Source organism: Myotis yumanensis, unplaced genomic scaffold, assembly GCF_028538775.1.
Source record: "Myotis yumanensis isolate MYYU_CA2020_CCGP unplaced genomic scaffold, mMyoYum1.0.hap1 SCAF_12, whole genome shotgun sequence".
Lineage (NCBI taxonomy): Eukaryota > Metazoa > Chordata > Mammalia > Chiroptera > Vespertilionidae > Myotis > Myotis yumanensis.
In genome coordinates, this window is record NW_027223763.1 from 15342705 (window position 1) to 15368753 (window position 26049).

Sequence of the window (26049 nt, forward strand, 5' to 3'; positions counted from 1 at the left end):
TTTTTTCTCTTTTTAAAAGTCTTTATTTTTTACAACATTTTTAGGTTCATAGAAAAATTGAACCAAAAGCACAGAGTTCCTGCCCAGCCAGTGTGGCTCAGTGGTTGAGCATAGACCTATGATTCAGGAAGTCATGGTTCAATTCCTGGTCAGGGCACTTGCCCATGTTGTGGGCTCGATCCCCAGTAGGGGGTATACAGGAGGCAGCGGATCAATATTTCTCATCATTGATGTTTCTCTCTCTCTCCCTTCCTCTCTAAAATCAATTAAAAATATGTTTTCAAAAATTTTTAAACAAAAGCACAGGGTTTCCTTATATTCCTCTTGTCCCTCCTCTCTCCCACATTCTTCTCCACTTACACCATTCAGCACCAGGATGGGCCATGTGTTGCAGTCAGTGTACATACATTGACACATCATTATTACCCCAAGTCCATAGTTTACATTAAGTTTCACTCTTGGTGTACATTCCATGGGTCTGGACAAATCTATAAGGACATGTATCTATCATTATGTATTATACAGAATATTTTCATTGTCCCCCAAATCCTGTGTTCTACCTGTTCATTCATTCCCCCAACCCAACTCCTGGCAACTACTGACCTTTTTACTATCACCATAGTTTTATCTTTTCCAGAATGTTGTACAGTATGGAATCATATAATATGTAGCCTTTTCAAATTGGTTTCTTTCACTTAGTATGCACTTAAGTTTCCTCTGTGTCACTAATACAGATAATATTCCCATCTGAATGTACCACAGTTTATTTATCCATTCACCTACTGAAGGATATCTTGGCTGCTTCCCACTTTTGGTAATTATGAATAAAGCTGCTATAAACATTTGCCTGCAGGTTTTTATGTGGACATGTTTTCAACTCCTTTGGGTAAATACCAAGGAACACAATTGCTGGATTGCATGGTAAAAATATGCTTAGTTTTGTGAAGAATCTGCCAAACTGTCTTCCAAAGTAGTAGTACCACAAGCAATGAGTTCCTGTTACTTCCCAGCATTTGGTGTTCCCAGTGTTTTGGATTTGGGCCATTCTAGTAGGTGTGTAGTGTTATTTTAGATATTTGTCTGTTCATTCAAAAAATATCATGTTGATGTCTTCTGTAACCCAGCTACATACTCTCTTGTAAAGCCATGGGGATCAGAGAGAAGAGGAAGGAGTAGAAAGATGGCTTGACCTAACTCATGCAAACCCCAGACTTATGCTCAGTGAATGTGGACTGAATTTAATGGGCTGATCACAGTACTGGCCAATCATGATGTCCTGTGAGTAATAATAACTGGCACTTTTCACTTTGGTTACTGCTTGGATCCCTTTCTTTTTTTTTTCCTTAAATATATTTTTATTGATTTTAGAGAGGAAGGAAGAGGGAGAGAGAGCTAGAAACATCAATGATGAGAGACAATCACTGATCGGCTGCCTCCTGCACACCCTCCACTGGGGATCGAGCCCGCAACCCATGCATGTGCCCTTGACCGAAATTGAACCTGGGACCCTCCAGTCCGCAGGCTGACGCTCCATCCATCGAGCCAAACCGGCTAGGGCTTGGATCCCTTTCTTTACTACCAAATTAAAGTGTACTTGTAATGGTGGCCGCTAGAAAACTAAGGATTTACAGTATCGAGTCTTTAAATGGAGAACATGTATCTGAGCAGTATAAAGAAGGACTTTGACATGGCTCTGTGGCTGATGGCCAGGATATTCTTTGGTGTTTTGTACCTTTAAGAAAAAATTATAGTACCCTGAAGCTGAGAGACAATCCTGGGGGAGGACGTGAGCCATTGTGTGGTCTAACACTGTTTAGAGATTGAAGCACTGAGGCTGCGTTGTTATTTGAAAATAACACTACTACTCCAAACATCACTACTCCTAAAAGTCCAAATCCACTCTAGTGAAGATTTATTGCTGATGAACACAGTCCTCTCCTGCCTCAGAGTGGAGAGCACAGGGCTTTCACCGGATATGCCATTTACCCTTTAGTTCTGGAGAGTTGCAACTGTGGACAAAAAAAAAAGGCTATACAGAATGTAAACCTGTATTGGATCATAAATTCCTAACTGGATAGATCATTGTGGGTAGTCTTGCCCCAAGCATATAACTTCTTTAGTAAAAGGTTTATTTTTAACTTAAGCCCTATCTATTGTTTCTGTGCATCCAGGTTAACACACCTTTGAAATAAGAGTCCCACCCTCAAGAGAGCACATAATCTTAACTATCCCATACACCTTGCTTTCTTCCACCTTCATGTAATATTTCTTATACTCCCTCCTTAATTTCAAATGCATAAAAGAAATGGCAAAACTGTCATTCTCCAGAACATTTGAGGTCTTGCTTCTGGGCAATTGTCATCAGGTTGGGTCAAATAAAATCCTATAAAAATTCTTTATAGGTTTAGATGTTTCTTTTGTTGACATAACTGTTGGTTGAAGTCATGTGGGGCAGTTCTATTCTCTTTAGAAACACCAGGATCAAATCAACCTGCAGCATGGCTGGCTTGTCCCCTCTAGTGCCAAAGGTTTAGGTGAGCTGGGCGAGCATTGGCTTCCAACTCAACAATACTGATTCTTCTAGTAAAAATGTCAAAACTAGTTAACCTTTTCTGTTAGAGATGCTACCTAGGTCCCTGGGATCAATACAGTCAATGGCATTAGGACTTAATCAGTATGGTGCCAGCGATGGCTTCTGACCTCTGGGCTGGAGGACTTAGGAGAACTATCAGGTCTACAGAACTCTCCTTTAGGTGCTCTGGTGGGCAGAGCCCAAGCTCAGGTCAACCTGGACCTTCAACTCTTTGTACTGGGCAAAGGGGTCAACTTTCCACATGGCTTTCAGAAAAGGTACTAATGAGAAAGCCAGGAAATGGGGTTGGGGGGTGGGGATGGGAAGGAAATAGGGAAATTGAACTTTTGCTTTTTGGGGGGGAAAATCTCCAAAAGAGCGAAATGCATTATATTTTACTAGTAAAACCAATATTACGAGCTACCAATTTCAAGTAAGAATGATTGAAATTTGGGGAAAAACATTCTAACAAGGAAATGGAAGCTGAAAGAGGAACCTATCCAACTTTTAGAAGAGGAAGTTCTGGCCAGCCAAATCTCTGTGGGCCTAAGTCCTCCAGGAGGAACCGAAGGAAGAGTGGTCAGCCAGCTCCTACGTGGAAAACCACCAACCACACTTAGATCACTGAGAACCTGCTGTAAGGGTTTCTGTCCTTGGTCCTGGGTCTTGAAAGCATGGAAAGAATAATGCTCTAACCACTGGCATTTTTAGAATGTCCAGAGAAAGCCATGGAGATCGGGGTGAAGGTGGCTGTGGGTGAGTTGTATACTCTGGGCTCAGTGTGTATAGCAGATATTTTTACCTATATCCTGAGACCTCACTTTGAGGTGGGAAGGAGTCCACTCACCAACTATGGTTTTCGTCCTCATCTTTTGGGGGTCTCAGCAGAAATGAGATGGAAATGGTCCCATTATAACATCCTCCCATCTGATCATTCAAACAAGTCATAAACAGCCTCTGTAGGCCCAGGGAGACCCTCACAAACATTTTGACAGTTGGAACAAGAAGTCAAGGTCAAGTTTAATGTGACACCTACCTTCCGATAGCAAAAACCGTCAAACCCACGGTAATCTTCTGTTTGCCATAGTAATTTTCCAAGATGGCTCTGTTGTAAGTGCCTTCCCACACCACGGGTGCCTTCCAACTAGTCACTGTCACCACCTTTGGCCGTTTCCTGGTGACAAAACACAGAGTCCTGTGAGTGGGGACGGCTTGCTGAGGTGGGGCAGAGACTGTGGGCTCGGCTGGGATTTACAGTCACTGTCCCTGAATCCTGGCTGGGTCATAAAACATTTCAGGGGCAGCCTCTTCCAGGTGTGGGATGGAAGACCCAGGTGCCCCTGGGGGCTGTAGCTGTTATGGGGATCTTCCCTGCTCATCTCAGACCCTCTCCCTTTTCCTGCTTTCCTTGTTCTCTTTTTCCTCCTAATTTCCTTTCCTATCTCCTCAGCCCTTTCCTAAGCCACAAGTGGCCTCTCTGGGTGTTATTATCCCTGTGGGTACCATCTGAGCCTAAGAAGGACCTGATCCTTGACACAGGGCGATGAGAAAGGGACAATGAGCTGAAAGAGAGAAAACCATCTCAATGTGCCTTTCACCAGAAAAGGATTTCTGAGTAGGAACCTGGTTAGAGGCCCAAGAGGGCCTCAGACTAGGGTGTTCTGGTGTTATTATTTATTTCACAAACAAAGAGAGAGTCCCCCCTCCCCCCAAAACAATAAAAAGAACGGACTCAGCAGAGGCCCCTATAGCCCAGGCTGGAGCACCCAGCTCAGACCATGGGCCTATTTTGGATTCTGCACTAACCTGTGCCAGGCACTTTCACATATATTTTCTCTTCTGGTCCTCGCAACAGTCCTGCCATATATTATGTCCGTTGTACAGGTAAGAAAACCAAGGCTCAGAAAGGTTTGTTAACTTGTTCAAGGCCACATAGCTGGCCACCAATAATGGTAACTAACACACACTGAGCACTTCCTTTGGGACCAGACACTGCTAAGAGCTTCACTTTTCAGAGGTGGGTGACATTTTGATTCTCATTTTATCAATGAGGAAACTGTACACAGAGAGGTTAAATAACTTGCCTGAGGTCACATAGCTAGTAAGGGGCAAAGCTGGGATTTGAACCCAGATAGGCTAATTCTGGAGTCTGCGCCCTGAGCCACCACCCTATATCACTTCTTATGTGGACATTTACCTGCTATGCTGATAAAGCTGGGGCTAAAACCTGGGTCTGCCATTACTTACACTCAATTTAGCTACTTCAGTAGTTTTATCACTGCAGAATGAGAAATGCACTTTTCCCCCTTTTGTTTTTAGAAGCTTATGTGATGCTTTTAGTCACACAAAACCCCCAGCTTTGTTGAATGACAGAATTTCAAACACACACACACACACACACACACACACTCTGCTTACAGTTCCATAGCCAACATTTCTGAACTTAAAATCTCCCATGCACTGTCACCTCACTGCAGTCCTGTTTTAGCTTGTCAAAGATCTTTTAACAGTTCTGACCCAGCCTAAGTTGTGCAGTTGTGTAGGAGCTGGACATCTGATTGGCAGGTAATATTAATTTCTTAAAAAAGAAAAAGAGGAGGAGGAGGAAAGGAAGGGAGCTGGTGTCCTGAATACTTATGGTACACAGGGGCTAAGTACTTGACTTTCACTTTCTCATTTAATCCTTACCATGGATTATAAAATAGATGCTATCATCATCTCCATTTTACTAATAAAGTAGGGGTAGGATAGGAGAAAGGAACTTGGTCTTTAGCCATTTAATTTATAGGAGGGGCCAGACCAGGGCACTCAATCTCTCGATATATATTTTGGAAGTTCCTTCTCCTTTACCAGGCCCAGTGCTGAGCACGGGGATCAGAGAAATGAGAACCCCCCCACCCCCTACTACCTCTTGAGAATCTCAGTTCTGACAGGTGGCCAGCCTGCTACACACTCCTCAACTGCATGACCACTCAGGCCACAACTTCTAGAAAGACTGAGTCAGAAAACCAGTGTTCAGTTTCGTTACTTGGTTGGGAAAATTCTTTGAGCAGGAAAAAATAAAGCAGCACTATTAAAAATTAATGTTTAATTAAAATGTCCTATTTCCCATCTGTTAACTATTAAATTCCACTGGCAAGTCCAATATGTCAGCGCCCCTGACTAAGAAAAGGAGCCAGATGACTTACAGGCAGTGGTGGGGAGGGGATGGGGGACAGGATGAGATCAGTTTCCTGAATGAACCTCTGTATCAAGGTGTCTTAGTCATCAAAACCCAAAACCTCCCTCCTGCAAAGAAGAAATGACAGGTCAGGCCACACATGTGCAAGAGCAGAGCTAGCCTTTGCCACTCTCAACTGCCAAAGAGGTTCAAGGTTACAAAGATGGGACTCTAAAAGGAGGGGAAGTGCTGCTGGGAAAGACTCAGAGCTGCCCCCAAAACCTTCCAAGCAGGGTACCCACCAAGTCCACCAGTATAGGCCAAAGGCGTCCCACAAATTAAAAGGGCTCCAGAACCAAAACCTACACCTACTTGTGAGATTGGTAGCTTTTTCATTGTATATACTCATTTATGGGAACATTGTGGTATCTATCCAAGTGTTGGGGGGAGGAAGTGTTAAAAGTCCAGTAACTGTGCATGCAGGTCAACAAAGATGTGGAATGCACACATTACTCAGTGAACTCCTTCTAGGCAGCAGCTGCTGGAGAGACCCAGCAAAGAGCCTATGGCAACAGGGACAAGGGTGAGGGCTGTGAAATGCAGATAAGATGATGTGGGAAGAATTTTGGAGAAAGAATTAACAGAACACGTTAATGAATTAGACTGTAGGATGGGTGGAGGAGGAGGCTGAATCGGAGAGCTGTCCCAGATCCTGGCTTGAGATGGGAAATGAGGAGAACAAGTGTGGGGTGGGATCATGTGAGACATGCAGAGACATCAAGCAGGCAGTTAGACAGTCAGCGCTCAGAGGAAACCTTTGGGCTAATGATATACATGGGAATCAGTCTCACACGGATGGTCTCTAATGCCCTGGAAATGGATGAGAGCACATGGAAGATGGTGTGTAAAGAAGAGATGAGGATACTGGTCTCAACCTCCAAAAGCTCTAATCTGTGAAGGCGGGAAAGGAGAAGCCCCTGTCAAGGAGACAGAAGGGAGAATGGGGAGTAGGAGGAAAAGTACGAGGACCTGGTGTCAAAGAAGCTGAGAGATCTTGATATAGAAATGTGTACACAACATACTGTGATGTTTTAGGTAGTTTACAGAAAAGAATGCATTTATATAAATATATTTATTTGTTTATTCTATTGTTGGTCTAGTCATTTATGTGAGAAATGCACTCTGGTGCCCTGAGAAGGCTTAAATTTGGTGCCGTTTCAAACCAATATTCTTTAAATATCTACTCTCCATTCCTTTAGAGAGAAGCTGAGCCATGCATGGGGGAGACTGAAAAGAATGACAGCTGGTGGCCCTCATCTGACCCTCCTCTCTGTTCCCAGTAATTCAGCCCTGACCCTGCCACTCAAATCCTGCTCAGCAAAGCACAAGTGTCACCGTAAAAGTGTGCCACCCTTATCAGAGGGTGGCATTATTCAGGCTTACAGATCCCACTGCCACCTGTATTCTGATGGCTTCTCATCCTCCATCTCTACCATATATCTTCTGCTGAGCTTGGGCACTGCTAATAGATGGGACACACGGCTTGTGTGTGCCCCCTCCCCCAAATTTATAAGTTAAAACCTAATCCCCATTGTTATACCCTCTGATTTTCTATTTAATTTCAAGTATTTTTTAAAAAGCTGGTATTGATCCATGAAGCTAGCATCTGAACGTAGTAATGGAGAGTAACTGGATCTGAGTCATGGATCTGAGATTTTGTATCACCGTTGCCATTTTACAGATGAGTTAACTGAATCTCAGAGAGAATTTTCTTGCTCTGACTCTCCATCCTGTGGCTTTCCACAACATGCTGTGGCCTCTGAGACCACAGCCGAGTATTTTGTGATTCACCTGCTACCACTGGCCAGTCACCGTGTTATTGTTCCAGCAATTGATTCAAAACATCCAGACTCTTTTTCTCATCTAATCTGTCGTTAAAGGTCTAAGATTCTGTCTCCCCACTGAGAGATGTTCTCAGTGGCACTGTTGCCTACACGGCCCCCTGCCACCTCCCGCTGACCCATGGATTTGCTGCACACAAGGGACACTCTTACTCTGGATTAAACCAGTCGGACAGCTGAAGCTCTTCGTTGTCTTCCTTTTCTCTCTCTATGTCTTCTTCCTCTTGGGAATTGTGGGTCCTATGTACAAAGGGAAAGCAGGGTGAATAAGGCAGGGAGGGCATCTACGGTGTCAGGAAGTCAGTGACTGTCTGGAGAAGGTTCATAATACTAAATGGTTATGCATAAGGACATATTTTGGGTAAAAAGGTACAGTACCCGTCTTTGTGATGATGATCCAAGACAGCATAGTTAGCAGTTTAATGACACAACAGCCCTCAGATTATTTCAGGGGCGGGGGAATTTTATCAAATAGTCCACATAAGGACATTTTATCTTATGATAATCTTTCCTACAACCTGAACTTCAGCCCAAGCCCCACTCACCCCCAACTTAAAAAACAAAAACCTTTACTGTTCCGTTCCCAACCATGAAATAGATTCCTTATATGATTTCAATAAGCCAGAAACATGAGTGACTGAGACAGCCATGGCCATGACACTGTTTATCTGGACTCTAACCATGTTCAGTTGGTGGAAACACAGACCAGCATCTCATAGCCTTACCCATTTTCAAACCAGTTCGGAAACCACCAGCCCTTCTGACTGCCGCTGTCACCAAGTTCTGGGTTTCTAAGAAATGAAAAAGATGAAAAACATTTTTAGAAAATGAGGCAGTCCCAGATTGGGGTTTTTCCAAATTCTTTTTATGACAGAAAATGATTAAACAAAATTTTTAAAACTGCCAGCTGGTAAAACAAACAGAAGTGAAGCTGCTGCAGGTGAATGGGAGAGGCCAGGCCTGATAGTGCCCAGACCTCTCCTCCTGGGACAGCTCCAGCACTCGCTCATCATCCAGGGAGCCCCGGCAGGGCAGGAGGAGAGAAAGAGAATGATGGGGGGGAGGGGACGACAGTAATACATAAACTCAAGTCTTGGATCTGCCACTTTCTATTGTATGGCTATGATAGGCCATTTTTCCCTTTCTGAATCTCCATTTTTCTCCTCTGAAAAGTCAGACAATAATACTACTACGGGGTGGGGTAAAAGTAAGTTTCTTTGTGAGTCTACTTTTGCCCCACCCTGAATAGTAATAATAATAATAATAATAATAATAATAATAAACCTGCCGAAACCGGTTTGGCTCAGTGGATAGAGCGTCAGCCTGCGGACTGAAAGGTCCCAGGTTCGATTCCGGTCAGGGGCATGTACCTGGGTTGTGGGCATATCCCCAGTGGGATATGTGCAGGAGGCAGCTGATCGATGTTTCTCTCTCATCGATGTTTCTGACTCTCTATCTCTCTCCCTTCCTCTCTGTAAAAAATCAATAAAATATATTTAAAAATAATAATAATAATAATAAACCTACCATGAAGGTAGCTAAATGAAATAGCATACATAAAAGAGCTTTCTAAGTTGAAAATAAATGTAACAGGTTGTGATCTTAATAAAGAAACCAGCGCACCTGTCCAAGAATGATCTCTTTTGCTTTAACTAGGAGAACTCAGGTTGCTACAAAGTCAGCAGTCACATAAGTCTGCTTATGTGGTGTATCACATTTATTGTTTGGCAGCTATTGTCCCCACCTTGAATCCCCGGAATAAATACCACCTGATTATGGCGTATGATCTTTTTATGTGTTGCAGAAATCTGAGGGTCTCTGAACCAGAAACTCAGAAACCTGTAATCAGAAGCCACCTTCCCCACCCACATGCAGAAGTTTCCACACTCATCTTGAGAGTCTCCCCAAGGTAGGGGCTTTCTGGGGGAGGGGAAATGGGAAACCAGGAGATGTAAGGCCTTTCATTTGGACAAATTGAGTGCTGACACGTGAACAGACATGATAATATTAAGAAACCTGTTTGAAAGCTCATCTACTTTCAGGGAGCATTTAAGATGGTTTATGATTAAGAACTACAGTTACAATAACTGGGAAAATAATACCAGAATAAAACAAACAAGAGGGAACAGAAAGAGAAACATTTACTTAGTCATTCAGGTACGTATTTTCACAATGACCCTGGTCATCCCAGCAACTCTCAAGAATAAAGGTTTTACCTCTATTTTCATTTGTAGCTGAAATATTGGCTGAGTGGGTTTGGGAAAACTGCCAAGATCCCATGGCATTTTGTAAGCATAAAAACCCAGACTTAATGCCACGAGATAAGCTGTATCAGAAATGAAGGCTGAGGGAAGTACAGGCAGTTAAGCAAACCACATTGCTCTGGGCTTCCTGGCAACCAAGCCAAAGATAGAAAAATGAAGGCTTACATAGTTCTTACTGGCAATGATGATGATGATAATAATCCTATCTAATACAGAAGAATATGCTAACGGACCCTCACTCCATCACAAAGATGGCAGTGCCCACAGCCAATAAGGAGGGGATATGCTAATTAACTGCCAGGCCCTCACACAAGATGGCTGCCCCCATATGGTCAAAGATGGCTGCCTCTGTGTGGTCAAAAGATGGCTACCAGGGGAGGGCAGTTGGGGGTGACCAGGCCAGCAGGGGTGGGCAGTTAGGGTCGACCAGGCCAGCAGGGGAGGGCAGTTGGGGGCTACCAGGCCAGCAGGGGAGGGAGTTGGGGGCTACCAGGCCGGAAGGGGAGCAGTTAGGCGTCGATCAGGCTGGCAGAGGAGTGGTTAGGGGGTGATCAGGCTGGCAGGCAGAAACAGTTAGGGGCAATCAGGCAGGCAGGTAGGCGAGCAGTTGAGAGCCAGCAGTGCTGGATTGTGAGAGGGACGTTTGACTGCCAGTTTAAACCAGCAGTTGAACATCCCCCGAGGGGCCCCAGATTGGAAGGGTGCAGGCTGGGCTGAGGGACACCCCCCGCCCTGTGCATGAATTTTGTGCACCAGGCCTCTAGTAATAATAATAATAATACACCCACTAGTTCATCAGAGTTCCAAACGGTTTTTCATGATCCTTTGTCCCAAAGAAATTTAGCAGAAGGGACCATTATCCACCCTGACTCTCTTTATTGGGAAGGCAGGAATGTTCCAAAGGACACCACTTAAAGAGACCCTTCATGAGAAAGAAGCAAGGGCAACACACAGCCATGGCTCTATAAAGGCATGTCTAGGAGGCCAGAGGCATGCTCTCCAGATCTCCGGGGACCTGCCTCTGCCCTCCACCTTTGAGTTAGCGCCATCACCAGCTGCCATGTTAAGAACTGACTGTAAGAGGTGCAGGAGTGCTCGTGGGAGCCGTCCCAGAGACATCTAGAATTCAAAGCACTTACTTTGAGTGATATATCCACAAGAAAGAGCCTTCTGGGCTAAAAGCAAAGGGGAAAGAAAAACATATCATGTTACTTTTAATTCTGAGAAAAGCTATTTTGCAGCCATTATCACTGAAGCCCCGGGCTGAGTTGAGAGCCTGGTTTTAGCTACTCCTAGGTTTCCACCTTCCTTTGAGTTAAAACCAATGACCTCAGGAGACTGGGAAGTTGCACTGCAGTCACTTCCATATTTACCCAGAACAAGGAGGTCTCTGGAGACTCAAATCTTAGTAAATAAAAAGACGACAGCTCTTCATTGTGGCTTCAACGAGGGAGAGAGGCTTACAGATGGGTTCCCTCCTGCCATCTCCTCAGGAACACCACAGCCCAGCCAGCCCTCACCCAGAATTTACCTTCCCCCAGAAAACAAAATGACTGCAGAGCCTAATGCCGCATCCAGCTCAGAGCTTCAGAGACACACTGTTCCTCCCTCATCTAGAAACTTGGACTAAGAGCTGGAGGGAGTGCACAGCACAGTTCCTAGTACACGCAAACAAACACTCAGTAACTGGTAGCTGCTGTCAGCATGATCGCCATCATCATCATTATTCGTTTACTGTAACTTTTAAAGTTTCCTCTGGCTCTAAAATTCTAAGATGTTTTTTCCATCAAGCTTCAAATCAAACGCTGTCCTAGGTGACATTCTTTCAGATGCTCTGCTGACAGCAGTTTTATTTACTAATCGTTTGATGTGTTCAGTTATTTTAAAATCCTTTTTAGCCCATCACCGCCCACCTGTCTAAAGTTAGTGCCCTCAGCTCACCTCAAATCATCACACAGCCAGTTCATAAGGTGGCAAAGGATCTGCTGCCTTTTAAGCACCTTGCAGTTATTCAAGTAGACTCCTCACATTGAGGAATGATGTGGCCACAGTCTGGGTGCCACATGGCCCTGAAGAGCAGCCAGAACCTGCCCCAACTACTGAGCAAAGTCTGTGCCCAGCACTGCAAAATGACCCTCTTTATGCACATTTGTGCCTTTGGCTCCAATAATTTAATTTGTGAACCTTCAAAATATGGAAGCACAACTCTGGCTGCAATTCAAAGCACCATGGTTATCCAATCAAGCACTCACAGCTTGAAGGTTACCCACACAAGCATCCTAATTCAGAGCAGGACCCCCAAAGGTTACTTGTTCTGTTGGATTCTTCCAACTGCTAGAGCTTCCTGCCATCTGCCAAAATCCCCTGTCCTAGTCTGCCTCTGGAGTAGAGGACGATGGTGATGGTGATGATGAAGAAGATGAACATAGCAGCTTGCATCTCTTCAGTGCTTATGAAGTTCCAGATATTGCTCCACCTGCTTTATACTCAATATCTTATTTAATCCTCCCAACAATCCTATGAAGCAGGTACTGTTACTATCACCATTTTTAAAAATAGGGAAAATGAGGAACAGAGTGGCTGGGTAAATTGCCCAAAGTCACCGATGAGATAAGTGGTGGCACAGGACCAGCCCCAGGAAGCCCTTACTCCAGACTTAGCCCTGGAGCACCTAAGGAGGCTCGGGGTCCCTTCACCTAACTCTGATTCACCTTTTCTTTGGACTAAGTACCCCCAGTTTCCTCAATTTGAAAGACCTGGTTTGTAGGCCTTCTAACTTGGTCACACTCATCTTGTTTTTCTTAAAATGAGTTGTTAAGAATGACACTCACAAAGCAGTTAGATTATGCAGCACCCCAGGGTGTAGGGGGAAGGCTCCCAAATTCTGGAGCAATTCTTCTACTGATGGACCTCAAGGTGCAGTTCCTTTTTTGGTAGCCACAATGGTCCTGTTGGCTCATCTTAGAATTTAAGAATTGGAAGACATTCGCATGTTAATCTAGGCTGTCATGGTGAATGTGGGGGCTACTAAAACACTTCACCATGAGTGTATTAATGGTGCGGACAGCTCTCCCTGCCTAGAGCTGTACGATGGACTTTTTGGATGAGCTGTACCAGGGCCTTTGAAGTCAAAGGCATCGTGCATTTTTGCAGCTGCCTGTGGAGCCCTCTTTCTATCAGAAGCTTCTCCAGCTAGAATCTCTGAGGCATTGTAGTTTCCAAAAGCACAGAAGCAGTGCTTTTGGGTGAATGCACTCAGGAATGTTTAATTCTCTTTGCTTTCCAGAGTTAAAAAAGAAAAGAAAAGAAGTTTCAGCCAGGCACAAATGAATCACAAGTGTATTTTGCAACAAAAGTCAACAACTTGAGTTGCTCCATTAAACTCTGCAAATATCCAGGATTGCAAAAACCAGGGTGGATTTCTCATGGAACTTGCGTCTGAAATTTCTTAAAGGTAATTTCTGTATCTGGCCATATGGATAATTTTAATTACATTTTGGGCTTAATAAGACCTTACTATTTCTGTGCTTAGCCTGCCCAGAACTGCCTAAGTACAAAAATCAAGACATGGGAAGGAAGCTAGTGAATTAGCCAGAAGGCGCTTGGAGCTCGAATGCTTATAAAGACAGTTCAGGGGAGAGTGGGGTAAGGGGGAGAGATCAACCAAAGGACTTGTATTCATGCATATAAGCCTAACCAATGGACAGACACCAGGGGGGTGAGGGCATGAGTGGTGGGGCGGCGGGGTGGGTGGGGGGGGAATGGGGGAATAAGGACACATATGTAATACCTTAATCAATAAAGAAAAAAAATTTTTTTTTAAAAAAAGACAGTTCAGGGCTCAAGGACACCGGAAGAGTGGAATCTACCTTTAATTCAACCTGATGACTTGGCTAACACTAGCAGATAAGAGTAACTTTCATCTACATCATTTCAACATGTTTCATAATTACCTGTTGATATATTCCCAAAACACAACAATTACAGTTGAGACAACCAGCATTGACAGAATCACTTTTCCTTTGACATTCATTATTTTCTCCTGGGAAAAGAAAAGAAAAAGAGGGGAAAAATAGACTCAATAAATCCAGAGCAAGATACGGTTTTTAAGAAATGCTTCCACCTATATCCTCTCTAAAAGGAAATGTTTATGAATATTTAACTAGAGCTAAGAAGTGTGCTCTACCTTAAATTGCATAGGTCTGCAATGGCAAATCAGGCCAGGTTGATGAATTGACAGGGCTCTTATGCTGGGAAGGACGCTAAGGCCACTTTGGGGCTCAGAAGGGAAAGTACCTGGATAATCATGAGGTCTGCCATGAATGGGGAGCATGAGGGAGTAACTGGAAGTGGTTTCCATGGCTGCCAGGGGCCAGTACTCAGATCACCCACCTCTTGGCAAGTGGCTGCAAGGAACCATCCATTTCCTGGCTTTGATTCCCTTAATACATTGACTACATGCCCTGTGCTCAGAGGGAAAACCGCTCAGTCCTTGACAATCTAGCTCACGCACTTCCCACCCCCACCCAGCCTTTCCCCTCCACACCCACAGCAAGTAAACGATTGGTGCATAGTAAGCGCATGAGTATTCTTGATTGCTGAGTGAAATTGTGTTTGAAGGGGAAGGGGTGCTGGGTGGGGAAAAGCAGGTTGGGAAGTAAGTACTTTAATTCAAGTGGCTGGGGAAGACCTCACTGGGGAAGTGACTGAAGCTTCTGAAGGAATGAAAACAGGATAGAGAGGGGTGAAAAGTATGCCATGAGAAGGGATGAGAATATTTCGGACAGCAACTATGATAGGAGAAAACACTGACAGGAGAAAAAGCTTCTTGTGTTTGAAGAAAAGACAAAAGCAAAAACCTAAACGAGAATAAATAATGAAGTTCTCTCACCTTAGTAGCTGGAACAAGGGCGGGGTGGGCAGGGCAGAGAGAGCCTGGGAAGGTGCAGAAAGGGGGTGGGGACCCACAAAAGCATCTAAAGCTGGGGTATCACCTGATCCAACTTCATTCAGAGGCCTCACTGAGTGCTGGGGTGGGGAATGAATGTGGGGGCAAGGGCAGACCTGGGAAAGTGAGGCGGCAGGTTATTCCAATAGCCTGTGCTAAAAATGAGAGAAGTCAATTAGACTTTGGAGAGAGAAGAGTGGATGGTGATCAAACACATAGGCTTTGGAACGGGGGCAGCGACTGGAGACCGGGCTCGGATACACATGAAACTGGGGAGCCCTAAACACGTGGCACTTCCTTATCCATGTCTCCAAAAGCTCTGAAAACCAAAAAACATTTTTTGTAATTCAATTGGCATCATGGCCCTCACTGACATGAGGCTATTCATAATCCTTATCCTACTGAGACTGTTTAAATGTCTCTTTGCATAGATATTGATGCATTTTATTATTTGGTGCTGCTGTACTGGGGTTCTCACATAATATATGATATATAATCTGCACCACAAAAATTCTGCACTCCAGGCCCTAGGGTTTCAGAAAAAGGATTATGAACCTGTAACGGATCATATTAAACTGGTTTCCTCGTCTCTAAAGTGGGGATAAAAATGGCCATGATTGCAAGAGATAATGTCCATAAAATACTTAGTATTGTGCCTAGAACCATATAAATATACCAAAAAATGCTCGTTCTTATTACTGGTGTCCATAAAACAGGCTGCCGGGAGGACCCAGTGCCCGGTATTTAGGAAGAGCTCAAAACATATTTGATGGAGAGGAATGAGGTTTTTGGGATAAGATCATGTGAAAAAGTAAAGTGCAGGGAGATGTAGATTAGGGACTCTAAAGGTTTATCCATCTCTTCTATGCTGCAGCCCCACGAAGAGCTCCTTGGGAGTGGGAGACTTCGATTTTCTTTAAGGTGGGGGCCCTGCTACAACACCCTGCCTATGCTGAGGAGGCCATCACACTGTCGGATAAGCATCCCAGGCTTTATCGGCCCCACCTGCTGAGGATCAAATGCAATTTGTCTCCCAGTGTGAGAAACGTAAAACAGAAAAGCACACAAACTCTCACGGTAGAGAACACCGAGGCCTACGTGAGAGAGAGGCAAAATCAGACACATCCCCTAATTGCCTCTCCATGCAAAGTGTTGATGATTTTTCCTTTTGCAAACTAACATCGGAAATAATTGATGAAGGCCCTTTCTTTCTGGACTTCATAGATTGCTTGCATTGGCCATTCATCATGATTGGAAGCTACCCAAATGAGCCAACATTGCATCCTTTAGCGAAGCACTAGATGTAGGTGTAGATGTGATTCTTGGGATCTGGAATGCACATCTCAGAGAAGGAAGGGTTGGCAGGGTGGCCAATGGGTCTTTTAAAACATTTTTCTATTTCTCTCTGGACAAAAATTAGGCATTTGGCAGCTAGCGCGTGGTCTAAAAGTCTTTCTCTTATGTGTCTGTCTCTCAGAATTTTCAGAACTGTGTAATTCTGAAGCTGGGTGGTTGACTATCTTAGTCACCAACTAGGAAACATGGGGTTTCGTCTAAATTCCCATTTAAGGGGTAGAGCACAGAAATAGGATTGCTGAATATTGACACCCTGCCTCACGTGGGAGCGTGTAACTGGGTCACCTGGCCCCCAACCCTGAGAGGACTTGGTGAACTCAGCCACACCCAGACCCACCAGAGCCCTCCTACCATCTCTCAAGCACTTGTCAGGTGCTACCTGTTTCTCTCTGAATCCATCCTACCTCCCACTGGGCTGCTCACCTGGGCCACTCCCAGAACTCAACCCCTGCACAGGTTCATAAATGAAACCACACCCCCACCCCACTCCACACCCCCCTCACCCCACCCCACTCACACCTCCACCTCCTGGAACACATGCAGATTGTGCTAAAAACATGGGGGCATTTCTAAGGGCAGGGTCACCTTGTAAAGCCTGTTATTTCTCCACCTTTCCGGTTTTACCCTCCTCATCTTCCTTTTCCACTTCTATTTCCCTAGCGTGCTCATAAATTAATTCTACCTTACCGCCCCCCCCAACCTGTCCCACACAGAACAACACACACACACACACACACACACACACACAACTTTGGTCTGGGATTCCAAACAGAAATCCTCTCTGAAAGGAATTGGAGTGCACCGTGGACCTTGTTTTCTTTTGTTTTCTTCATCTCATGTCAGGGGAAAGGTGAAGGTCTCAGATGAGTAACAGCTCAGAAGCCCTGGAAAAGCCATTATCTCCAGGAGCCGGAATTGCAGGGGGACAGCAGTGGCAGAGGAAACCAAACCTTCCCACAACTGAAGAATCTTCCTCTGCCCGTGGCCCCTCCCCCAGCCCTGGACCCCATCCCCTGCTCGCTCCAGCCTCACTCACTCCAGGACGATGGAGATGGAGTCAAAGACTGAGTGACAAGTGTTGTGAACAGGTAAGGGGAGGGGAAGGTGCAGGAGAATTGGGCATTAAAGACCTTGGGAAAAACTATCTTCTGTCCTCCACACCCTCCACTGCAATGTTTAGATTCAACATTCCAGGTAGAAATGAGGCTAGCACTGACTCATTTAGCACTGTAGGCCTTGGGCAAGTTTTCCAACTCTCTGAGCCGCTACTCACACAAAAAAATGCAGCAACAAGCACCCTCCTCTGGGGGTCTCAAAAGTTCAAAAGGAGACCGTGTGTAGGAAGCACATTGTGCTGGTGGTTAGTAATTGCTCCACCGATGGCAGCCACAGTGATGACACTTTTTAATGTGTGGCTCTGAAGGCAGAGAGGTGGCTTCACCTGAGAGGCGAGTGGGCCCCCAGGGCAGCACCACACAGAAGCTCAAGGCAAGCCCACCCCCATCCCCACTGTGACTTGTGACAGTCAGCTCCCCTCACCGCTGCCCAGGACTCAGGGCCCAGCTGCTCCTCGTATTTGCCCCACTGCCTGGAAATCAACCATGGCTGGAAGTCTCATTGTAAGAGGTTAGTTCACTTAGCCACGTGGAGCACATTTCGCTGCAATGGCCCCATAGATTCCTTCAAGTACCGATCAAATGATAAGATTACTGGCCAACAGGAGTTGAGCCAAGAGGCCTACTTACCTAGAAGCCAATAAAGCCTGGCGACAGGCCCCTTGCAAGAGTGGGTTGGGGGGTGGGAAGGCCTTAATGCTTCCCAGAAGTGAGGAATGTCCCCTGCTTGGGGGAGTCACTCCAGCCTTGGTGCTTGGTCTGGGGCTGCACACCCGCCTGGGTCCCTGTGACAACCGAACCTAGGTGGACCTTGTAACACACAGGAGCCCTTCCTTTTATCGAAAGGAGAAAGAGCTGAACTAGATGCTGCTCTGCTCCCTGCTCAGGGGTCTTGATGATTATGACCTTATGCCCATAACCTCCAGACGACCCCATCCAGGATCAAGAGTTGAGTTGTCTGGTGCTCTGGCCTGGAGCCACCTGAGCAAGAAACTGCCAAAAGACTTCCAAATGAGGCACCACCAATAATAAGTTGTGAAGCTGAAGGAAACTTTTCTAAACGCTCAGTAATAAAAAGCAACCGCTGATTAACCACTGCTAGAGACAAAACTGGTTTGTCTTTCTTTTGTCTCTATTAAAAATGATACTACAAAATCACTGTCAGACAACAAGGCAACCCAAGAATGTGCAGCCAAAATATGACTGGTGCATTAGACACATACTGCTAATCATTTTTACATTGTTTTCACATCATTTTATTATGATGTTGTCTGGATTTTGTCCTATTTGGAGTATCTGTCAGTTTTTGTAATTTTTGTGATATGTCTGCTCATATTCTAAATAAAATTGACCCTTGAACAATGAAGGGATTAGGGGTGCTGAATCCCTGCAGCTGAAAATCTTCATATAATTTTTAACTCTCCAAAAACGTAACTACTCATAGCCTACTATTGATGGAAGCCTTACCAATTACATAAACAGTTGATTAACACATATTTGTATGTTATATGTATTATATACTGTATTATTACAATAAGCTAGAGAAAAGAAAATGTTAAAGAAAATTTTAAGAAAAATATGTTTACAGTATTTATTGGGGAAAAAAATCCATGTATAAGTGGACCTACACAATTCAAACCCTAGTTGTTCAAGGGTCAACTATATCCATTTCCATGACTAATATTGTATTTGCAATTTTACATTCTTTCTCTAAAGAAGACCCTGAAAATTGAATAAGCTTCAGGCCCTAACAACACTTGATGCTCTCAGACTGAATCAGGCCGTGCCCAGGGCTAACTACTTTGTCAGCAGTTTCTCAAGGTAAGCCTCACAGCAACCCTGTGAAGTCACTCTAGAATTATCCCCATTTTAAATATATGAAAATAGAGGCTCAGAGAGGTTAAGTAACTTGCCCAATGTCACAGAGCATGAAGTGGTAGAGTCGGGACTCAGGTCCAGGTCCAGGACATTGGCCTCTGGTACCCACCATTTTCACCACTCTGTTCTCAGAAAACATGAGGGCTTACAACGGATTAATCACTCAGGTCTCTTTGGGACATTCTCTCTTTTTGCCTCTTATGATAATCACGGAGTGATTGGCCCAAAGCTAGCCAATCTGGGGCTAGCCTCATTGAGGGGCTGGCTTCTCCTTTGACCAGCTGGTGAGCACTGGCTCCTCTGCCATTCCCAGGCATCTCCTGTGTGCCTGGTGCAGGTCTTCCTCACTCACTCACTCCATCTGTTCATCCCTCATCATGGTCAGTGCCCTGGCTTTTCCACTGAGGAAACTGAGCTTTAGCGGAGGCTGAGATGGCAAGCTCACCCAGGAAGAGATGCCAGTTTGAAAAGCAGACCCTATGACTCCCAGGCCCAGCTCCTGACAGGGGGCTGTTTCTGGAGCTGAAGAGGGAGGGTGCTGCTTTACCCAAAAACTTCTCTAAATTGGTGGGCGTAGGCCCTGGCCGGGTAGCTCAACTGGCTAGAGTGTTGTCCCAATACACCAAGGTTTTGGGTTCGATCCTCATCAGGGCACATAGAGGACTCAAACAGTGAATGCATAAATAACTGGAACAACAAATCAGTCTCTCTCTCTCTCCTTTCTCTCTAAAATAAATAATTAAATAAATGTTTACATAAATAAATAAATTGGTGGGCATTATAGGGAAATGCTCCCCATTGGAAGAAACATGGTATAACTCCTGGAAAAACAGAGTGCATAGAAGGCTGTTTCCAGTTAAGTTTTTCATTATGAGGGTCAGGGTAAACACAGACGGAGGAAACAGACAAGTCTCAGACTAAATACATGGCTAAGTGTCACTCCAGCTGTCACAAACAGTACAACCTGTTCTCTGAGATACATCTTGTTGTACCTTTTCTTGAGTCCCTTCTGGAAATCTGAAGCCTGGATCCAGCCAGCTTTGCCTTGCTGCATGATCCCAACATTGTGCAAGGATTTTTGCAAGAGAAATAAGGTAAAGTAAACAGAGTCTACTGCACGGAGAGGGCTCCGCATCCACCTACGTGACCCCTGCACTGTCACCCTGAGTCCTGCAGAGAAAACCCCAGGCTGCCGCCACAGCCCCGAGAGGTCCTGCCAGGGGAAGCCAAATCCAGGAAAACTTACAGTGATGTCCCTGAGCCAACAACTGCCAGCTCCCACTTCTAGATCCCATGCCGGGGACAGAAGGACATTGGCTTCTTCCAGAACTACTGAGTCGGGGGGAACCAGCAAGAGGTTAGGGGAGAGCGAGGGTCCTCCCCCAGGTAGATCCTCACTGCTGCCTGCTCACAGTTCCCCCAGTGACCCCAACAAGGCAGAAGTAGATCATTCCAACATTTCACATACCTCATCGTCTGCTTCTCTCCTCCCAGAGTAAAAGGCAAAATAACAAAGTCCCGTTGAGCTCCGTTCTACAGAAGGAGGCAGGGCTGGGAGGAAGGGAAGGTGCTGTGGTCCAACTCCTGTCAAAAGAATAAACAGCTGTTTCAGGAAGAGTGGGGCAGACAAATCCCAGAGCAGCCAGAGGCTTTGTTCCCTGCTGGCCCTGGGAAATAGCTGTTTATCAGACTGTTGACTAAGAGCTACATGCCAAAGCAGAGCATATTTCTCTCTGGGCCCATGAACAGCCCAGCCTCCTTCATCAAGTGAAACTACAGGTCCAAACTAGGCCTGCTGTCGGAGGAGGGAAGGCTACCACCCCAGAGAGGGACACTCAGGCCGCCCACGTCACCACTCCTTGGCAAAAATGGGAACTGTCCTGAACCCAAACAACCCCAAGTGACTACTATTAGGAACAGCCAATGGAGATATAAAATGAAACTAAACTAAACTAAAATAAACTTTTAAATGTAGAGGGATGGGGGAAGTACAATGTCCTCAAGACTGTTGCTGAAATGCTGCCTATATGTTCCTCAGAGTGAAGCCTGGCCTCTGCATCCTTTAGACCAGCAGTCACCAACCAGCAGCCACTGGGGGTCCGTGAGGTCCGCAAGGTTGGCGACCGCTGCTTTAGACTTTGGAAGCTGTTTTGTTTGAACACTATTTTTATAGAATGTTATGAGTGAGATCTCCCGCTTTGCAAACCGAGCTATAAGAACTTTAAAAGGCCAACTGGCTCTTTGGCTGAATAATGCTTAACCCTTCTGCTCCCAAAATAGAATTTTCCAGCTGGACGGGACCTTAGAGCAATGCATTTTCAAACACCGCAGGAAAACTCTCAAAAACACATGAAGTCATTCTCAGAACTCCGCTGTGTGAAACAAAGGTCAACGGAGTGCTGTGGCCAAAGCAGGAAAGTGAAGCTCAAAGCCCCCTTATGCCTCCCTTCCCAAGTAGCCCCAGACACCTCTCAGGAGTAGTCTGGAAACCCCAGACTAAGAAGAGGGGACCAAAACCCAACAGGAAGGAGCCAAGGACTGCCCACCCCCACCCCTAAAGGCTGCCTAATCCAGCATCTTCCCCACTCTTCTCCAAAGCACATTTCACAGCTCCTCCCCTGGGGCAGGAGCTGGTTGACCAGGAGCTTTAGGGTCTGGAAATTCTAACAACTTGCTTAAATCCTTCCTGCTGGTATCTATCAAAGCCGAATAAATGCATACCTATGACCCAGTCATTCTACTCTAGGCCTACATCCCAAATAAAACTCACATAAGCTCACCAAGAGACATGGACTGGAACATGAACAGGGCACCCAAAACTGAAAGCAACCCCAAGCCCTCTGTGGACCAGATCCAGCTTCCTGCCCCACCCCCACAGGCCCTATCTCATTCTCCCTGAGGCTTTGGTCCTCCCCTCCCTCCTTTTCCCCAAGGTGAGGGAGGTTGCTCAATTCAGTGGCTAGTCTTGTGAGGGCCATTCCTGGGGGTATCTTTGCCTTGGCAGCCCTTAGGCCTGCTGCTTCTAGAAGAATGTGCTTGACAAATGTATTGTGGTTTCCTTCCAATCAAGCAAAATTTGCTTTTAGCACTAGTTCCTCATCTCTTGCTCAGCACACACCCTATTTTAAGGGTACAGCCTTGTCAAAGGAGAGTTCAAAGAACTAAGCCTGTACGACTTAAGGGAGAAATACTAGTATTTGATCCGCTTATTCTCTCCTTTGGATTTCACCTGGTGTGCCCTACAGAAATTATTGCTTTTCATGACAAAGCCAATGAGTTTCATGATGAGAACTGTGAAGTTGTTTCAGGGTCAGCGGATTCCCCACTATAGCCATCTAGCCTGGATCCCCACACTGAGGGAGAATGGCTGTTGGGGCCGCATGAATATCGCGCTACTGTCAGATTTGACTAAACAGACTTCCCGAGACTAAGATGTGCTGTTAGAAGGTCCTGGTCTTACACTAAGAGGTCTCTTCCTAACTGACCCCAATGGAGTCATCAAGCATTTGAATGTCAATGATCTCCCAGTGGGCCTCTGCCTGGTGAAAGCATTCCAGTTTGTGGGAGTCCATGGAGAAGTCTGCTTAGCAAACTGGACCCCGGATTCTCCTATGACCAAGCCACACCTGACTGCTTCCAAAGAATACTTTGAGACGGTAAATCAGTAGGTCAACTGTGTGCACCTGCAGCTTCTCAAAAGAACCACAGTCAGAACTTACTTTTAGCATTGCAAAGATGATTACAGAAGGCAAAAAAAATAACTTATGCTTGCATTCATAAATATTACTCTAAATGTTTTGTTTTTGCAATACTGGCTATGGCTTTTTAAACATGGTTAGTTATTAAAAACAAAACAAAACTCCAGAAAGCAGATCCTTTGTGATCGAATTGGGATTTGACACACAGCACTGAGAATGAACCAGCGACAGCTACTAACATCAAAAGGATGAACCTCACACGCACAGCATTGAGTGAAAGAAGCCCCGGATGGTTCTGTTTCTTTAAAGTTCAAAAACAGGCAAACCCTATCTATGGTGTTAGAAGTCGGGGGGGGGGGGGGGGGGGGGCGGTGGTAGACTGGGAGGGGACTGGTCATGTTGTTTCTTGAGCTGGGTAGTAGTTACACGGGTATGTCCACTTACTCATCACACATTGGACTTTTCCATGTGTATGTTAAAAACAAAAATGGCCAGGGACCTTCCTGCTGAAAGCTGCCTTCTCTTGGGCATTCTGTCTTCTCCTGACACTGGCTCAAGGGCGACAGAATAATGGACAGCCCTGCCTTTTCCTTCACTTGTGTTCCCTGTCCCGATACCAAGTGCCACCAAGCACCTCACTAGGGGTTTAGGGAAGATCTGTTGTGTTAATCCATCCATGAATCTGGACTTAAAGTCAATGCAATAGGAAAGATAACAGAGTTTGGAGGCTAAGGAGCTGGGCTAAGATAAACTGGTCCTTTTGACGAGCAAGCACTGATCATGGGTCATATGGGTCTCCCATTTTTTCAGTAAAGCAGCCTCTCCTTTTCTGAGTGATCCTCGGGATCACCCACTGGCGGTCAGGGAACAGGGAGGCTCTGGCAGCCTCGATGACATGCTCACCGTCACCAGCTGTGGTGGGTCTGGCATTGCTCTTTCCCTCAGCTGCGTCCAGGGGACCTTCTAGAGCAGTGGTTCTCAACCTGTGGGTCGAGACCCCTTTGGCGGTCGAACGACCTTTTCACAGGGGTCGCCTAAGACCATCCTGCATATCAGATATTTACATTAAGATTCATAACAGTAGCAACATCACAGTTACAAAGTAGCAACGAAAATAATTCTGTGGTTGGGTCACAACATGAGGAACTGTATTTAAAGGGCCAGAAGGTTGAGAACCACTGTTCTAGAGGCAGTGGACTCCAGGCTGTTTAACCACAACTGGACAGAGCCTACAAACTGGAAGGCGGAAAATTGAACTAAAGTATCCAACCTGATCTTCCTCCTTCCCTGACATACTCTCATGCTCAGATTCCCGAAAAAGGAGAACACACTTTTGGCTATTCCTTAAGTGACAGGCAGAGAACCACAGCAAATGAGCCTTAGCTGTATGGCTCTACTGATCAAAGAAGGCCAGAGGCTGTCCAGGTAAGAGCTTAGCAAGGTGCCTGGCAGGGCTGACTAATCTTATCATTCGATGGGTCACTAAGGCCCCCTCCAGTCTAAACAGCCATGGATCTGGATCTGTCAGATAGCAGCCAGCATTCAGTATCTGCCCATCTGCCCATCTGCCCATCTGCCAGACCCCGAGTTAAACGATTGCAGGGCCTGGGAGTTGCAGCCAAGGAGGCTACATCCTGGGTGTGGGGAACCCTGGCTTGCATCCCAGACAACCTCTTGTTGGGGAAAATGAAGGTCAAGATCCCCACCTGGCTTACCTGTGAGGATACGAGGATTAACTGTTCTTGTCAAAGAACACTACAGACCAAAATGTTGTAGGCTGTCACTATTTGTTTAATCCTAAACATGTTTAGGGCAGCCACAAAGGACACAATGGCTGATGCTTGCATGTGACAGAGCAGTTTGGTTGGCTTCCTCCTCTGTGTCGGGGTAACCATCATCCCCACCTCTCTAGGTGGATGAGGGGTGGTAGATGTGGTGGTTACAAGCAGACACCCTGAGGCCAGGGTGGCTGGATTTGCGTCCCCAGCTCTGCCTCTTAGGCTATGCAATCCTGGGTAACTTAACTTTTCTATGCCTCTGTTTCTACATCTGTAGCCAGGTGCCAGGTTGCAGTGGATCATGGAATGAACCTCAGGTGAGGCAGTGATGTCAGTAAGTGTAAGGACCCCTTTCTTACTAGAGGATAACAGCTAGAGAGGTCCTAGAGGAAAATGCAGGTGACTCCGGAGTACACTACGGGCAGTGGGATTGCCTTGATGAGACAGAGTCAAGGAGAGAAGGGCTTTGGAGATTCAGAGGAGGGAAAGAACAGGGAGGAAGAGCAACCTTTAGGGGAGGATGGAAGGGTTCCCCTAAGACGGGTAGAAGGTGCTTCCCCTTGTGCAAAATGGAAAGATACAGAATGGAAGGGTTGATGATAAGTTTGGGGGACAAAGTAGGCAGTTGACAAGTTCTAATTCAGAGCTGTTGAAGTATGGAGACAAAGTGGGTGGGGTGTGCAGGTGGCAGAGAAGCTGGGGGGGCGGGGGGTGCAGAATCGTCACCGGGAGCCTCGAATCCCCACTGTGCATCTTATCCTGATGATGCTAGAAATCCTTCAGTGACATTAGGCCATGGTAATGACATAATTTGCTTTATTTAGAAGAATTAGGTGGCTGCAGGCTGAGTGTGGGTGGGAGAAGGAAAATCTCCAGCCAAGGAAACCAGCCAAGGGACTGCTGGCTGATGTCCAAGTGAAGGAGTGGAGACCTGAACCAAGGGACTGAGATGGGAAACAGCAGCATTGAGAGAAATGAAGGAAGGGACATCTTGAGACCTTGGGTTACATGAAATCAATTATCTTTCAAACTTGGCATCAATGTCACCTTCTTTGTGAGAACTTCCTGGAATTAAAATGACTTTCCTTTTGTAGTTTATTTATTTACATTTTAAATTTCTTTCTTCCTCTACCAGCCGGGGTCCTCAAACTTTTTAAACAGGGGGCCAGTTCACTTTCCCTCAGACCATTGGAGGGCAGGACTATAGTTTAAAAAAAAACTATGAACAAATTCCTATGCACACTGCACATATCTTACTTTGAAGTAAAAAAACAAAACGGGAACAAATACAATATTTGTATTTGCATGTGGCCCGTGGGCCGTAGTTTGAGGACCCCTGCTCTACCAGAATGTCAATGCCATGGGCGAATACTTTTGTA

At 45.6% G+C, this 26049-nt stretch overlaps 1 protein-coding gene, 1 long non-coding RNA gene and 1 pseudogene across 6 annotated transcripts in view; 2 read left to right on the top strand and 1 right to left on the bottom strand.

Moving 5' to 3' along the window:
- Window positions 1-26049, top strand: part of LOC139020832 (uncharacterized) — a 126708-nt gene that overhangs the window by 68636 nt on the left and 32023 nt on the right. For all 5 annotated transcript variants that reach the window (XR_011473369.1, XR_011473366.1, XR_011473367.1 and 2 more), the window contains exons 3-6: window positions 9438-9542; window positions 13184-13351; window positions 17045-17289; window positions 19033-19137. This is a non-coding gene — a long non-coding RNA (uncharacterized lncRNA). The remainder of the gene's footprint in view (window positions 1-9437; window positions 9543-13183; window positions 13352-17044; window positions 17290-19032; window positions 19138-26049) is intronic.
- GGTA1 (glycoprotein alpha-galactosyltransferase 1 (inactive)) overlaps window positions 1-26049 on the bottom strand; it is a 52513-nt gene that overhangs the window by 3656 nt on the left and 22808 nt on the right. Inside the window, exons 2-7 of the mRNA XM_070430829.1 lie at window positions 20663-20778; window positions 13851-13939; window positions 11037-11072; window positions 8359-8424; window positions 7787-7873; window positions 3609-3746 (exon numbers count right to left, since the gene is read on the bottom strand). Of these exons, the coding sequence (XP_070286930.1) occupies window positions 3609-3746; window positions 7787-7873; window positions 8359-8424; window positions 11037-11072; window positions 13851-13930 (407 nt within the window). The 5' untranslated portion in view covers window positions 13931-13939; window positions 20663-20778. The remainder of the gene's footprint in view (window positions 1-3608; window positions 3747-7786; window positions 7874-8358; window positions 8425-11036; window positions 11073-13850; window positions 13940-20662; window positions 20779-26049) is intronic.
- Window positions 21983-23002, top strand: LOC139020895 (thioredoxin-dependent peroxide reductase, mitochondrial pseudogene; annotated as a pseudogene).